The following is a 14,948-nucleotide window of genomic DNA, read 5'->3' on the forward strand; positions in this document are numbered from 1 at the left end:
AAAAGCAAACTTTCTTGGTAATTTTTATATTAATCCTATGGGTTTTTTTTCTTTTTCAAAAAAAAAAAAAGGTGTCCAAGCACATTATAATGGCACATAGCTTTAATTCTATCACTTGGAAGATGAAGACAAGGATCAGAAAGATCAAGAGTTCAAAGTTTTTTTTAGCAATTTTGAGACCAGTCTGAGCTACCTGAAACTATGTCTCAAAAAATTTATAATTTTAATATATTGTGTTAAATATACAGTTACAGTTACTCTCAACTTTTAAAACTTTGTCTTTTAAGACAGAATCTCTCTTTTTTTTTTTTTTTTAGTCCAGGCTGCCCTCAAACTCATGGTAATCTTCTATCAGCCTCCTGTGGGGGATTACTGTTGTGAGCCACCATGCCGGGCTTCTTTAAAAGGTTGGTTATCTGAACATTTTAAACAGGATGTATCATTTCCAGGGCCTCTCTGGGTAGAAGAAGGCATGCTGTCTGCTCTAGAAGCCCCACATCTGCAAGGTAAGGAGAATGGTAGGACTGGCCTGTCCGGCTTGACCTAGGTCTTCCTTTCAGCACCACGGGCAGCACCTCCCGGGTGTGTGTGTGTGTGTGTGTGTGTGTGTGTGTGTGTGTGTGTGTGTGTGTGTGTGTAAAGATCCTAGAGGGCCAAGGACAGCTAGAGGAGCACTTCCTGCCTATAAAACATTCCCCAACCTCCCTCCTCACTCCCACCATCCCACCGCTCTACACTGAGCCACAACCCTTGCCGATTTTAGAATGCTTGTCTAATACACAGGGTTTGGGTTTGGTCCCTTTCGAAATCTGTGGGGTAGATGAGAGCAGAGGTCAGCAAGCTCTATGAATTCCGTTTTTTTTTTTTTTAAACTATTTTCAGTTTTTCAAAACATGGTTTCTCTGTGTAGTCCCAGCTGTCCTATAACTCGCTCTGTAGGCCAAGCTGGCCTCAAACTCACAGAGACCCTCCTGCCTCTGCCTCCTGAGCACTGGGATAAAAGGCATACGCCACCACGGCCCATAAATTCCATCCTCTTAAAAGTCTGCTGAGGTCTTCTTTCTGTTCCTTGACTGAGTGCACATGCCTGAAGCAGGTGAAACATGGTAGCCATTCTGTGTGATCATGGCAACAGTAACAATGCACACAGCTGTCGGGACCCAATGAGGGGTGTTTGCTGAGCCCAGGGGCTCGGGGACAGCATCAGCATCACAGATGGGAAGGATGGAGTTGGCCAATTCAGTAGGCAAGAGCAAGGTGGAAGGAAAAGCATGGAGGTGAGGGAAAGGTCAGGAGAGCTGGGAAACAGCTGAGGGCTTTGCCGTCTAGGCTGATTCTCAGACCACACATGGCATTAGTGCTGGGCAACGGACTGCCAGATCCATGTTGCCATGAATGCCAAGAACTGGAGACTGGAGGCAAAGAACGCCAAGTGATGAACGCAAATGATGACGGGACACTCAAGTCCAGGAAAGACATGCAGAGTGTTAGAAGTCAGTGCAAAGAGACTATCAGGGCCTATCAAGGATGGGAGCTCAACTCTGACCGGGCAATTGGTTTGAGTGGCAACAGGCCTAAAAGCTCTGGGTTCAGTCCCAAGTCTCTCCCTTCAAAACAAAGGAAATTCAGACAGTGTCCAGCCACCTGCCCAAGGTCATAAGGCAGGCCAGTGCTTGTGAAAGAAGGGACTGGTGGTCAGGCAGGGGCACAGCCCCAACCTAGCAAATCTCAGCCCCTGACCATGGACCTGGTAGGTCTTAAAAAGGCCAGGAGCCTCTGCTGGCAGCTACAACTGCTGAAGGAGCAGAGTCAGCAAGGTGGACCGAATTTCAATGAGAAGAAAGCAAGCCCTGAGGCGGGAGGGGTGCGCCTCACAGATCAGCCCGAGAGAGCCCACAGGAGGTGACAGCTGATTCAGCCCAGGGCTGGAAAGGAAGGAACGGGAGCAGAGGGAAAGGCAATAAGAAATCCATTAGAGGTGGCAGGGGGCAGCTGAGGAAGGACTGGCAAGGATGTGAAGTGGGATCTGCTGGTACAGACACAGGAATTTGTTTGTGCAACCCTACCACACCCTTCTAGGAACAAACATCCCCCTCCCCCCCATTTTGAGACTAGTTTCTCTCACCAGGGCTCCTGAAGGAGCTGCCAATCACAGTGCCTGGGACCAATCAAAAATTTTTCTTCCTTGGACATTTTCTAATTGGAATTCAAGAGAAAAAAAAATGTCTTCCTCTTTGGGGCCAAGGCAGAGTGATGGCAGGGGGGAGGCCTTGTTTGGCCCAGGAGATAAGAAAAACTGCCTAAGAGAAATGGAGCAAGCAGGGAGGGAGTGAGGAGCTCAGAGACTCAGCCCATCACCCACGACCAGCATCATACACCCACGTCTGTCCTTGTCCTGCGTGTGTATTCCTGAGTGAGCAAAGTTCGCTGTGTCTAGCGGGCTGTACTAGGTTCTACGCCCTTTCCACCACATCCCAATTAGTCACTCACAAGCTGTGAGAGGCTGGGCTCCTCCCCCCTCCCCCATCTCCCTTGGTGGCCAGGGATCAAACCCAGTGTCCCTGGTAAACTGGGGAGTTGGGGAAAGTTCCAACTCGCTGAGCCTCTATTTCTTCATCTGTAAAACAAGGAATTTAAACACTTGCCTGGAACTCAGTGCCCCAGTGAACACTTTGTATACCTGGGGAGGGGACAGGATACATAGGGTTAGGAGCACAGTCCTGGGAGGACTCTGTTCCCATGCCTCCTCTGACTAGGGACTGCTTCAGACAAGATTCCAGCGGGATCAAGAAGCCTTTGCTGAAGCCTGCAGAATCAGAAATGTGGTCCACACCCCTCTCCCCAGCCAGTTTGTGGCCATCAGCTCTGCTAACACACCCAGTGGGCAGTCCTTTCTTCCTGTCTTCCCATCCAAATTCCCACAGCAGCTCCCTCAGCTCCCCCAAGGGCCCCTGGGGGTCCACAGGTGCTCATGTTACTAACTGACCAGGGTAGCCAGTCATGCCTGTAGCCACTGCCGCATCTTTAGCTGCTGCCTGCTTGGATGAATCAGAGCACGCACCATGAGACCTTCCATATGCTGGTCCCATGCCCCTTGTCCTGGTGCCCAGGAACTCAGATCCGTGAAGAATACAATCCAGCCATGAACCTGAGCCCCGCTCTCCACCACCAAGCCAGCCTTGCTTTTCCACCCTCGGCCCCATACCACACCAGAGGCTCTGCCCCATTCTGGCTCCTCACAGCTCTGCTGCAGCCATGGTCTAGTCCCAAAAAAGATGAGCTGAAATGCTACCTTCACCAGGCCTGGGTGTGAGCACAGGTTGTCTTAGCCCATGGTCCCTGAGCACATTGCTTCCAATCTCTTAACTTCATTTTGTAACCACTAAATGTGCAAACTTTCCAGCAGGGATGATTCAAAGAATTGGGGACATGTGTGCAGTGTTCCTAACACTCACCCAAGATCCTGTTCCGACAGTAACCCAGTGCAAGCTGCCTGGGCTCTGCCCTAGTGAAAGGCACCCATGATTGGGACAATCACTCAGTCACAGGGTGTCCATTCCACATTGCCCAGATCAGGTAAGGGCTGTGTACAAATAGAGCAAGGGTCAGGGTCAGGGTCAGGATCAGCATGCAGCTAGCCCCTCTCAGTCAGGTTTGGTCTGACCCCATTACACAACTAAGGAGCTAGAGGGACAAAGTTGGGGTCCCAGGTCTGGGCTCTGCTTAGGGGCAGCAAACTTGCACAGCAGCCAAATCCACAGAGTGAAGTTTATTCCCAACAAAGTTTCCCTCCCCCCTCCCCAGCCCAGGACAGGGACAGACAGGCTGGGGCAAAGAAGAGGCTCCAGTGGGTGGCTGAGGGACCTCTGAGAACAAAGAGGGGCCCTGGCCCCTCAGGTCCTGCCAGTCTGGCTGCCCCCAGCCAGGCTGAGTCCTCTGCACCTCCTGCCCAGCCTCGGGAGGGGGAGGGGCGCTGGCTCCTGGTAGTTCCAAAGTGGAGTGTGAAAATAGATATATATTTCTGTGCAGTGGGCAGTCCGGCGTGGCACTCACACCTCTGTCTGGAAGTCGCCGTCTGGCGGTTCTGTGGGCTCCCAGGCTGCTGCCCGGTGCAGGGCCAGCCGTTCTCGGGGCTTCGGGGGCAGTGAGCCTAGTGTCATGGATTTGAAGGTGCTCCAGCTCTGATGTCTTCTATGCTGGGACAGGCTAGGACGTTCCCCAGGGCTTGGCTTCTCCTGTGGAGGGAGCAGGGTGAGCCTGTGGTACCCTGGCATCCACTGTACAGAGCAAACCAAGCATGTCCCAGGAGAGCTGAGGCTGCCCAGCGTCCCTGAGTGACCAGGTGTCAGGCACAGTCAAATGCAATTGCTAGGCCTCTGACCCTCACTGGCTGCTACTGCAGTGGTTGTTCCTGAGGCCACGTCTCCCATCTGTGCAGCCTCCTTTTGCAATTGTAGGGAACCCTGTTAGTGTTTGCTCTCTGTGGCACCTCCCCACCCCCATGCAACCCTAAAACTGCTGCTTATGGTAGGGAGGCAGGGCAGGCCCTTGGTGAGGCAAGCTGTGGTTCCCCAGGCAAGTGAGGAGAGCAGGGCAGGAGCCCCGCAGAGCACACCTCACCCCTCCAGCCCAGGAGCACTTCAGCAACACGTGGACCTCTCTGCCCAAAGACACACTCGACCCCATCTCCCTCTCCCAACAGGGACTGTGTGTCAGGGCACCACATCAGGAATCACGCATTTGGTGCTGTGGGCAGGGGCGGCACAGAGGAGTCCTCACCTTGGCTGAGGACTGGCTACGATAACGGTCAAAAGTGTGGAACTTCTGGTTGAGCTCGTGGTAGAGTTCCGAGTGCCGTTTCCGGGTGTGCATCACCTTCTAGGGGCCACTTGGTGTCAGAGGAGCGCTCCTCTGGGGTCAGAGGAGCGCTCCTCTGGGCAGCACTGTAGACACACTCAGTGCCCTCTGCCCTGGGTCTGCTGCCCCCCTGGGGCAAGGCTAGTGTGTGTTCCTTCCTTCCTTCCCTCCCTCCCTCCTTCCTTCTTCCCTTCCTTCTTTCCTTCCCTCTCCCTCCATCCCTCCCTGCCTCCCCCTTTCTGCCCCAGAGTAATGGGTGTGGGCAGGATAGTGGATGAGATCCCAGGGAATCCAGAGGCTTGGTGACCCAGAATTGGGCTCTGCAATGGGGCTTGGGGTAGTTTTAGGATGTGACCTTCTGGGGACACACCCCCTGCCAGCACCAGCACTCACCTCAAAGTCCAAGTCTGAATACCGAAGCTTCTTTCGCTATGGAGCAACAAACAAGCCATGGGAGAGGAGCTTTGCCCAAGGACCCATGGGTCCCAGGACTCTATGGCACCTCCCCACACCCAGACCCTAGAGTTGAGAGCTGTTATCTTATAAGCTAGCCCTTGGGATCACAGCCCAGCAGCGGAGATCTGCAGTGCATATATGTACTGAGATGTCCTACTGGGAGCACACACACACACACACACACATGGATGCAAACACAGGTCAGCTGTGAAGAGGCAGGGACACCACTACGTAGGATCATACAGCCCATGCTTGTTCTGTGCCCTGGATTCTAGCCTCCTCTCCTGCTCCATGCCGCCTCCCGGCTCCTTGGAATCCTGCACTTGCAAAGAGAATGTTGGCCTCCTCCGGCCCAGCCTATCTGCTCCCCCCCCCCCAGCCTCTTTTGACTCCTTGCTTCCTCATACTCTTCTGGCCTCACCAAGCCAAGACCACCATCAAAGTCCCAACAAGCTCAGTGACATCCAATGCTACCCAAGGAGACCTCGGAGTCTTAGAATGCTGGGATTGGGAGGACTCATGAGAGCCAGGCCAATTATCACAGTGAGATGGGGAAACTGAGACCCAGGAAGGGAAGGAAGAGGGACTGGCTACTTGGCCCCAGACTCTTGGAGGTGATGCCAAGACCATGATGTAGGTTTCCTAAGACCAACCCTGACTCAGCTCTCTTGATTTCCCTCCTTCCTTCCCAGCTTCTGTGTCTCCACCATCACTAAACCTTGTCCACCCCTAGCCAAAACTCTCTTTCTACAGGTGACAGCTCTGCTCTCCCTACCCACAGTGCTCCAGAGGCATAGCTGACCCAACCTGCACCTCCACTGGGACCATATTATTTTGGACAGCATCTTAGACCCTTCAAGCTCCTGCCACATTTATTACTACCTCCCACACCAGAAGCCTGGCACGGGCCCCTCTCCAGTGGTCCAACCACGGGGAGGTGCCCACAGAACAAAACCTACCCCAGTGCTAAGCACACTGCCTCCCCACCACTGATGCCATCTTTTCTTTGTCGTCTTCTCTGTCTTTGTTAACGCCTTCCTGTTTTGTTGCCATCTGTGGCAGGAGCTGGCACCAAATGTTCGAGGAACATTTTAGGCACAAAGCTAAACTTGTGACCTCTCTAGCTGCTAACTTAATTGTCTCTGTGCAGAGGACAGAGAGCAACTTTTCCAGGCTAGACACAAGCAGCTAATTGTGTATACGCTGCAGCTCCAACCTCTCTCCTCATCCACATCCCCCCTCGTCCCTCCAATTAGAGTTCTAGAATGTCCTAGAGTTCTACTTGGGGTTTCTACTAATCTGCACGTTCCCAGGGATGATCTGCAGGGGGCAGTCCAGAGGAAACATCAGAGGTCGAGGGCAGCACCCAGAGCCAATTTCTGTGATAACAGCATCTTCCGGTTTCCCAGCACTTTCTACTTATTCCACACTAAAAGGCTTTGTGTCATCTCATCCTCCAAACAATAACAGAGGTCTCTGTGGTGACCCCACTTTACACACAAGAAGGCCGGGGCTCAGAGAGACCGTGCACTGTGCTCAGCATCCCGCTGTCAGTCAAAAAGTCCAGACCAGACTCATATCCATGTGCCGCAGAGGCCCAGGCTCAGTCTCCTCCTTACCAATTGGGCATCTGAGTCACAGCTGCCTTAATAAAGGGCTCATCCTGACCAGTCGCCCCAGAGTGGGTACCAGAGCACTGGTGAGTGAGTTCATGAAGCTTCACCCATCTGAGGTATTCAGACACTCCAGAGTGTCCTTGGCGCTGAGCTCTGTGGGCCCCCATAGAAGGAGGGATGCATTCAGTATGAGCCCAGTGATGCTCTGGGGCAGGATGACAGCTGTCCCTTCCTGGCTGCGGTCTATGACTCAGATATGGTCTCAGGCATACAGTAGGTAGACTCCCTCCCCACTCTCCACAGCCCTCTCACCTCAAGGGAGCCCAGCTTCATGGTGGAGCCAGGCACTGTTCGGGGCATGGTCCGGCTGCGTTCCCCTGGCTCAGGAACTGGGCGGGCGCTGGGTGTCGGCGGAGGTGGTTGGAAGGTCATCCCATATGGGTTCTGGAGAGACCCATAGGCAGGGCCCAGCCCTAGACCTGAGTGCTCCACAGACAGGAAGCTGGGGTAGCCTTCAGTGTGGGCCAGTGTCTTGGGAGCCCGCCGAGGGGTCCCTTCAGGCCGGGCCCTTGGGGCCTCCTCACCCCCTGTGCCCCCACCACCAGGCTGCAGGCTCAAAGTCCGCCGGGGCAGCACCATGTAGTCCCCCTCAGAGCCTGGCTCGCTCGGCCGTAGCCATGTAAGGTCCAACTGCCTCAGACCACCCTCCCCGCACATGTATACAGGGTTGGTCTCTTGAGGGGGTGGTGGCTCCCCGAGACCTGGTGAGGCTGCCATGGGCACTAGGATGTTCCCAGGCAGTGGTGAGAAGCTGAGACCACCCTCAGGACCCACGAGACAAGACTTGGGCTCCTCATCCTCATCCAGGGACAGGCGGGACAGAGTGCCAGTGATGGTAGATGGATTGCAAGTGTTGACCTCCTTGAACAGAACTGGGGACAGAAGTGGGAAGGAAAGCAAAGCTCTAAGGAAGAGACCCTGGGACGCTCTTGCCCGGGTCTGGGTGGGTACTAAGCTTCAGAGCTTGGGCAGTGAGGGAAACTAAGTTCTCGGGAGGTGGCTGGTACTCTCTCGTGTACAAGAGGGACCAGGAAGACAACTGGCTCATAGGCCCAAGGGATGTGGGGAGGAAAGCTAAGGCTGAGTTCCCATGAGTGCCCTGGTACATGACCTAACTTCCACTCCACACCCTGAGGCTGTCAAAGCGCCTTTGCTCTTCCCTGTTCCCCAGGAAGCATACACCTTCTTAGAGAAAGGACTGCAACGAGATGCCGGTGAAAGTCACTCAAGTGATGGGAGAACATAGCAGCCGACATTCGCCAAGGCCCCTACCGTAAACTCGATGTCCCCTAATTCACGTAGGCCCTAGGCCTTCCACTGGCCCCGAGACAATCCTGTTCTCTCCTTTCTAAGCATGTAGCTGAGACTTAGGGAAGGGAGGATTTTTGCCCAGAAGCAAGTGGTAACTGGCCTTCACAGATGAAAATCTAACCTGCCCCTGCCTAATGTCAAAGCAGGACACTGGTAGCCTGGTCCCCATCAGAGTGTGGGGCTCCTGTCTTAGCCATGCCTAGGGCTTCTGAGCTCCACCTGACAGACTCACCTGTCTGACAAGCCAGGTCCACATCCTTTTCAAAGTCTGACTATAAGTCGAGAGGGAGAGAGCAGGTTGGCAGAGGGAGGAGAGACGCGTCAGAGTGGGAGAGACTCGGGCCCCTCCCCCACCCAGCTCCTCAGTCCTCCTTGGGTGCCACCCAACAGAGACTCAAACTGTAGGGAGGAAGCTGAATGAGGAAAGGGTTTGCCCGGTGCCACCCTGTAGTCAATGGCAGAGCCCTGGCTCTTTCCCCGTTCCTGTCTCAGATGGGTTGCAGACGGTGAAGCGTTTATGGCAGGAAGGGTCCGCTCCCTCACCAGGATCTGCAGCTGCCCGTTCTTGCATGAGTCAGGGGAGTCTTCACTCTCATCAGCCCGGCACACGCCCATCTGGCACTTCACCACATCCTGGACCTGGAACAGGAAGGACCTGCTGGGCCCGAGGCCTCCATAATACCCCCACCATAGTGGGCAAGGTCTCCCACCCTGGGTACCCAGAGCAGGAGTAGAAGGACAGACAAGCATCGAGCCTGAAGGTGATGCCACCGGGACTGGGATGTCAGAGAGGAGCTAAAGAAGGCCCAGGCCTTCAAAGCTGCCCAAACTAGAAGTGCCCAGACCAAGGGCCTGAAGCACCCTGGTCACCCTGTGCTACACAACGGGGAGAAGCCAGAGCCTAGCACGGGCTGGGCAAGCAAGAAAAGCCCAGGCACCTCTCGGCGCAGGAAGCAGTGCACAGCAGTGATGACGAAGCCTTGCGCAGAGTTGAAAACGGCAAAGAGAGCCTGGAAGAGGACGGAGCGGCGGTCTGTCATGGCCAGGACAGCGGACATCCAGGTAAGCGCCAGGAGAGGCAGTACCACACAGGAACTCCAGAGTGAGGCCCTGAGAGGGACAGCAGCAGAGAGTCTGTCAGAGTGACATCTACAGGGCAGGGTGGCAGGAGCCTGGGGCCTCTACTCAGCTTGGGGACTGGCAGGGCCCCAAACTCCAGGGTTTTAGGAGTGTTTCCAAGCAGAGAGGAGGCAAGGCACTGGAGGAGAAACAGGACAAAGACAGAACCACAGGGTCAGAGCAGGGGCCACGAGAGGTGGGAGGGACGGGTACACACGGTGGGAACAAGCAGGCACCGTACTGGGAAGCGGGAGTGAGGAAGGCAGAGACGAGAGGGGAGCAGGGCAGGCAGAGACAACATGGGGAACTTCGGCCCAGCTTGCACAGAAGCACCTTGGAAGCTTTGGAAAAAAAAACACAGGTCAGAACTACATCCCCAGAGATCCCAAGACAGTAGGCTGGGGAGAGAAGGAGAGGAAGAACAAAGAAAGATGACCGCCACAGGAAGGAGCATGAGACAGACAAGGCCCCTGGACAGGAAGAACAGGCAGGAAATGTGGAGAACACCACAGCACAAATCCTTGCAGAGAAGACAGGGTAAAGCCCAGCCAGGCTGAGGCATGGAGGAACCTCTAGCTCCTGGTGGTTGCTCAGAACCCAGGGCAAAAGGATCGTGGCTAGGGTCAGAATCAAGCCTACGCATCCCTGGCCTCCTTGCAGAGACAAAAGGCAGACAGGCCGTGGTCAACGGACTAATCTCCACCCCCAACAACTGCTATAGCCCACGAGGAACAAGGGATGGAAACCCACTCTGACCCAAGCCCAGGATCCCCGGGGGAAGAGATAGGCACAGCTCCAGACAGGGCAGGTGACACCACTCTGCAGAAACAGCCAGAGGCTGAGGCAGAAAGATGGGCAGGCAGGGGGCCAAGACCTGTCCTGGGAACAGAGGCTCAGGGTTGTTGAGCCAGGCAAGGTTGGGGTGGAGGCACCCTATTTCTGAAGCCCCGGAGGCGGAGTCAAGAGCCAGAGAGGCTGTAATCACAGGACTGAGAGCTGCCATTGATTAACCAGCGATGCTCTGCCAGGCCCTCCACCAAACACTTGACATAGATTATTTCAGACTGTGATCAAAACAACTCCAACAAACAGGCCTGGGGACCAGTGTCCCAACTGACAGATGAGGAGAATGGAGTGTGCCCAGCTGGACAGGGCCAAGGGAGCTGGAACACAAAACCAACTTGGCGGACAGAGTTTGAGGTCTACACTTTGATCTGCTGCTTCAGCAGACTGGGCACAGGGAGGTGGCAGCCCGAAGCAGAGGAAGCTTGCTGCTTCTTGAGCATCACGGAGCTCTGCAATGATGGCACCAGCCGCTTCCACAGGCCCCCTGAGTGTGTGACAAAGCTGTGCCCTCTCTGGTTGGGGTGACTCAGGTGGACTTCCAGCCCTGGTAGGAGGGTTGGGCCCGAGGCCTTTCTACTTTCACACAGCTAGGGTTTTAAGAATCTTAGCTGCTTGGTTGGGGTCTTCCTCCATGGCTGGCTCTGATTGTGAGATTCAAGGCCTCTGGAATTCAAGGCAGATTCCATGAGAGACAGAGTGTTTCTGTTATTCTAACACTCTCGGGCGTCTGATGGTTTATTCTAAGGTTCCACCATTCTAATTTGAAGGTTTTAATAGCGCAAACATTGTAAGGGCCTAAGATTCTTAGGGCCTTCAGGTTGGTGGTGAGAGCAGGAAGTCTGCAGCTGTGCCTGGGTAGAAAATTAAGCCAGAGCTAGGACAGGGACCAGAGGGAAGGGTGAGCCGAGCTCTGCAGCACCTCGAGGAGGGCATCCCACTGCCCTCAGCCACCTCAGCGCTGAACCGCAGAGAGCACATAGCAGTGTGGGAGGGGGGGCAAGCTCTCCAGGGCACTGGGCTCATATCCCCCCAATCCCCACCATGGGCACTGCCCTCCCATTCCTTAGCCCTTGCCCGCCCCCACCCCCCCCAGGGGGCACGACTAACATGGCATTCCTGGCCGAGGCTGAGCTGAGCAGGGGGCTGGGGACCGCTCCACACGCTGAGCAGGGGAGGAGCAGGCTGGCCCAGGGGCACCGCTCCGACCTCGGGGGGGTGGCACAGACATGGGAGAAGGGGGAGACACATGGGAAGCCGGGAGATGGGGCAGAATGAGCCCCGAGAAGGGTGGGAGGGGAGGGCAGACGAGAGAGAGAGAGCTGGGTTAGGGTGGGCGAGGGGCTGCGGCTGAGCACTCTGGGTGCCCACCTTGCCTGCACCCTTGATGCCCCAAGATCGGGGAAGCCTGGGTTGGCATCAACAAGCCCTGAGTCTCCGAGGTGCACTCGGCTCCCCCTCCCTGCACACTTCCCAGAAAGGCTGAGTTGCAGAGACCCTCCCCTTACCCGGCCCTCTGCTTCTTAGATTTGTCTGACACGCCATCTCGAGCCATGAGCTTGTTGAAGACGATGATTCCGATGAGCATGTTCACCTGGGGGCCCGGGTGGAGCCAAGCGGGGAAGAGAGGATCACCAGGTGCCCTCGGGGCAAGGACACCCCAGGTGGGAGCTGAAGGTCAGGGAGAAGGCAGAAGGAAACGATGGCCCCAGAGGATGCCAAAAGGAGTACGTACCAGGACAATGACTGCGGCTGGACCCACAAAGGCGTAGAGCAGGCCACCCTCTAGGGAGAGCCAGCAGCTGGAGAAGGAGAAAAGAGGCAGTCATGCCCACATCACCAGTCGACACTAAGTCTCCATCCAGTCAAGGAGAAACACAGCCATGTCCTGATGAGTCTGTTTCCTCTTCCCGCAAAGAGTCACATCAGATCCCATAGACATAAAAGTAAGCTGACCCCTAAGTGCAATGGCGCTTAGAAATGACCCAATCCCAGCATCTTCTTTTACAGCCGGGAAACAGAGGCACAGAGATAAGGACATTTACCCAAAGATCTGCAGTAAGCACGGGTCAAGACCTCAGCCTGAAAAGACCTAATACCCATGCCAATACCCCCAACACCCCCACAGACCCCTCCACCCCCACCCTCACCACAGGAGGCACACGTACTAGCTGGATGTACCGTATCCTTTGGTGCGTGTAAAGCCAACAGACACAGCCACCACCAGGGCAGGAAGACCTGGGGAGTGCAGGGTCACATGTGAAAAGACTGCAGGTGCTCAGGGGACCCTCCCTGTCAAACTCCAGGCCAGCTGAACCCCATCCCCGGGGAGCTGGGCCGTGTCCAGGTAGCACCTCCCTGGCTTTTCCACTGCCACTCCAGGCCCAACAGCAGAGTCCAGCACTGGCCTTGCTCACCCCAGCCCAGGCAGAGGAAGCGCTTGCGAACCAGGCGGGTGCGCATCCGCCCGATGACAGCCAGATAGGATTGCCAGGCCTCTGTAAGCACCCAGCAAAAGGAGGACAGAAAGAAGAAGTGCAGGAAGGCGGCCGTCATGGTGCACACGCCCTGCAGGGAGAGGGGACAGGAGGGAGTGGCCCTGAGCAATGGCCAGGGTGGGAGCTGCCAACTTCCCACACCGACTGCTAGGCCTGGGCGCTGCACGGCCAGCCGCCTACCTGAGCCCTCCCCCCACCCCAAGAGCCCTGCCAGGCACCCCCGCCTTCCTGCACCCACACACAGCACGACACAGGCCTGGTGACATGCACACAGCACTAGGCATCCGGGAAGGCGGGCAGGCAGGCCACCCACGCACAGACAGGAGCACTTGCCACGTCATGGCCGAGCAAAACCCCACACCTGGCTGTCTCTGTGCTGGCACTATGCAGAGAAGGCCAAGGAGGGTAGGAGGGACGGTCAGCATGGATCATCCACAGGCAGATGGCGAAGGAGGACTCAGAGACAGGGGGACTATTGCCTCCCGCCCAACACACATGCACACATTCCCTGATGTATACAAACACTCGTTACTGAGGACACACACACACTAACGTCTTCACGTATGCCTGCACACGCCTTCACACACACACTGCCTCCAACATGGGTCTGAGCACATCCATATCCATCCCTCAGGCCACCCATACAGACATCTTCCCTCAGGGCTAGAGAGATGGCTCAGTGATTAAGAGCACTGGCTGCTTTTCTAGAGGACCAAGGTTCAATTTCTAGCACCCACACGGCAGCTCACAACTGTCTGTAACTCCAGTGCCAGGGGATATAACACCTTTGTACAGACATACATGGAGGCAAAATACCAATGCACATGAAATAAAAATGAATAACTCATTAAAAAGAAAACCCACCCTCACTTGCAGGCACTCTCTACCTTCACCCCCTCCTTTGAGGCCCCTCCCCACACACCCCCGGGAGCCTGCACCTGCCTTGCTCAGCACCCGGGACTGGCCCACGAGGATCAAGATGTTGGAAGCCAGGATGGACAGGCAGAAGTTCAGCAAGATGATGGAGCGTTCTGATTTTATAAACCTGACAGGGCACAGTGGGCAGAGGCAGAGGCATTGGCTGCCTGCCTAACCCTGGATAGCTGGCCACCTCCCATCCCGCTTCACATGCCGACTTACCTCCAGAAGGCTGCATAGATGGCAAGCAGTGTGAGCAGCGCCATGCAGGACACTGCACAGCCGATCACCAGGGGAACCGAGGGAGCACCTGCCAGCTCCAGGGTCTGTGGGAGATGGGTGGCAGGGAGAGGGCAGAGGTAGGGCACCCAGTCCCTCCATCTGATGTAAACAGGCATGCTCCTCGCGTGCAGAAGGGCACATGTGTGCAGATGTATGTACACACACCCACACTCTTTCAGACACAAACTGATACATGCACAGACATACATGCACATATATACATACACACATGCACATATATACACACATACATGCACATATATACATACACACATGCACATATATACATACACACATGCACATATATACATACACACATACATACACATATATACATACACACACACACATGCACACACGCATACTCTCACTCACCCACTGCCATATACCCCTGTGCAGGTGCCGATGAACAACATCAGGCCCCCTTCCTTGTGCAATCCCCCAAGTACATCTGTACAGAGCCACATCTGGGGTCACCCCGATGCCTTGACCAGCCCAGGCACCTCTCTCCCACTCACCAGGTCCTTGGGTGGCTGAGCCAGAACAGCAAAGGTGGACAAGTGTTGACACTGGCAGCGGGTGTGGGCTGCCTGGGTCTCCAAGGTCTGGCAGCTCTCAGTGTTCCAGTCCCCTGAGCTGGCATCTCTTGGATGAGGGAGAAATGGCATGAACCCAGGGCCCACGTCTGTAGCCCCGAACCCACTGCTGACTACTGCCCAGAGAGGTGAAATCCAGGGCAAGGCTACATCCATGAGATGATAGCAGGGAGCCCCAAGACGTGCTCTTGACCCCTCAGACCAGGGATGGCACCACGGAACCCTTTGGCCTTCTAGGTGGGAGACCATTTCTGATGATGAGAGGATCTAGGGTTGCCCCAACTCACGCTCTAGAGTAGTCCCAGCTGGCACAGTGGGGATCAGTGGTGCCCTGGGGAGCAGAAGATGTGTACGGTCCGGGTGAGGAGCACCCCGGCCCTGGCCGTCATCTG

General features: G+C 55.4%; 1 protein-coding gene across 6 annotated transcripts in view; it reads right to left on the bottom strand.

Moving 5' to 3' along the window:
- Nucleotides 1–3,754: 3,754 nt before the first annotated feature.
- Adgrb2 (adhesion G protein-coupled receptor B2) overlaps nt 3,755–14,948 on the bottom strand; it is a 37,141-nt gene continuing 25,947 nt past the window's right edge. For 2 of the 6 annotated variants that reach the window (XM_050154411.1, XM_050154375.1), the window contains 16 exons: nt 14,844–14,887; nt 14,479–14,605; nt 13,901–14,004; nt 13,703–13,805; nt 12,680–12,830; nt 12,431–12,500; nt 11,998–12,064; nt 11,771–11,856; nt 11,373–11,471; nt 9,239–9,410; nt 8,844–8,939; nt 8,533–8,572; nt 7,242–7,861; nt 5,251–5,286; nt 4,780–4,878; nt 3,755–4,235 (listed from right to left, as the gene is read on the bottom strand). In XM_050154411.1, coding sequence (XP_050010368.1) covers nt 4,050–4,235; nt 4,780–4,878; nt 5,251–5,286; nt 7,242–7,861; nt 8,533–8,572; nt 8,844–8,939; nt 9,239–9,410; nt 11,373–11,471; nt 11,771–11,856; nt 11,998–12,064; nt 12,431–12,500; nt 12,680–12,830; nt 13,703–13,805; nt 13,901–14,004; nt 14,479–14,605; nt 14,844–14,887 — 2,100 coding nt within the window. In that variant the 3' untranslated portion in view covers nt 3,755–4,049. The remainder of the gene's footprint in view (nt 4,236–4,779; nt 4,879–5,250; nt 5,287–7,241; nt 7,862–8,532; nt 8,573–8,843; nt 8,940–9,238; nt 9,411–11,372; nt 11,472–11,770; nt 11,857–11,997; nt 12,065–12,430; nt 12,501–12,679; nt 12,831–13,702; nt 13,806–13,900; nt 14,005–14,478; nt 14,606–14,843; nt 14,888–14,948) is intronic. The other 4 variants (XM_050154417.1, XM_050154393.1, XM_050154385.1 and 1 more) reach the window with 3 other exon arrangements.

The sequence above is a fragment of the Alexandromys fortis genome, unplaced genomic scaffold, assembly GCF_014885135.2.
Source record: "Alexandromys fortis isolate MF-2015 unplaced genomic scaffold, M_Fortis_MF-2015_v1.1 scaffold_26, whole genome shotgun sequence".
NCBI classification, from domain to species: Eukaryota; Metazoa; Chordata; class Mammalia; order Rodentia; family Cricetidae; genus Alexandromys; species Alexandromys fortis.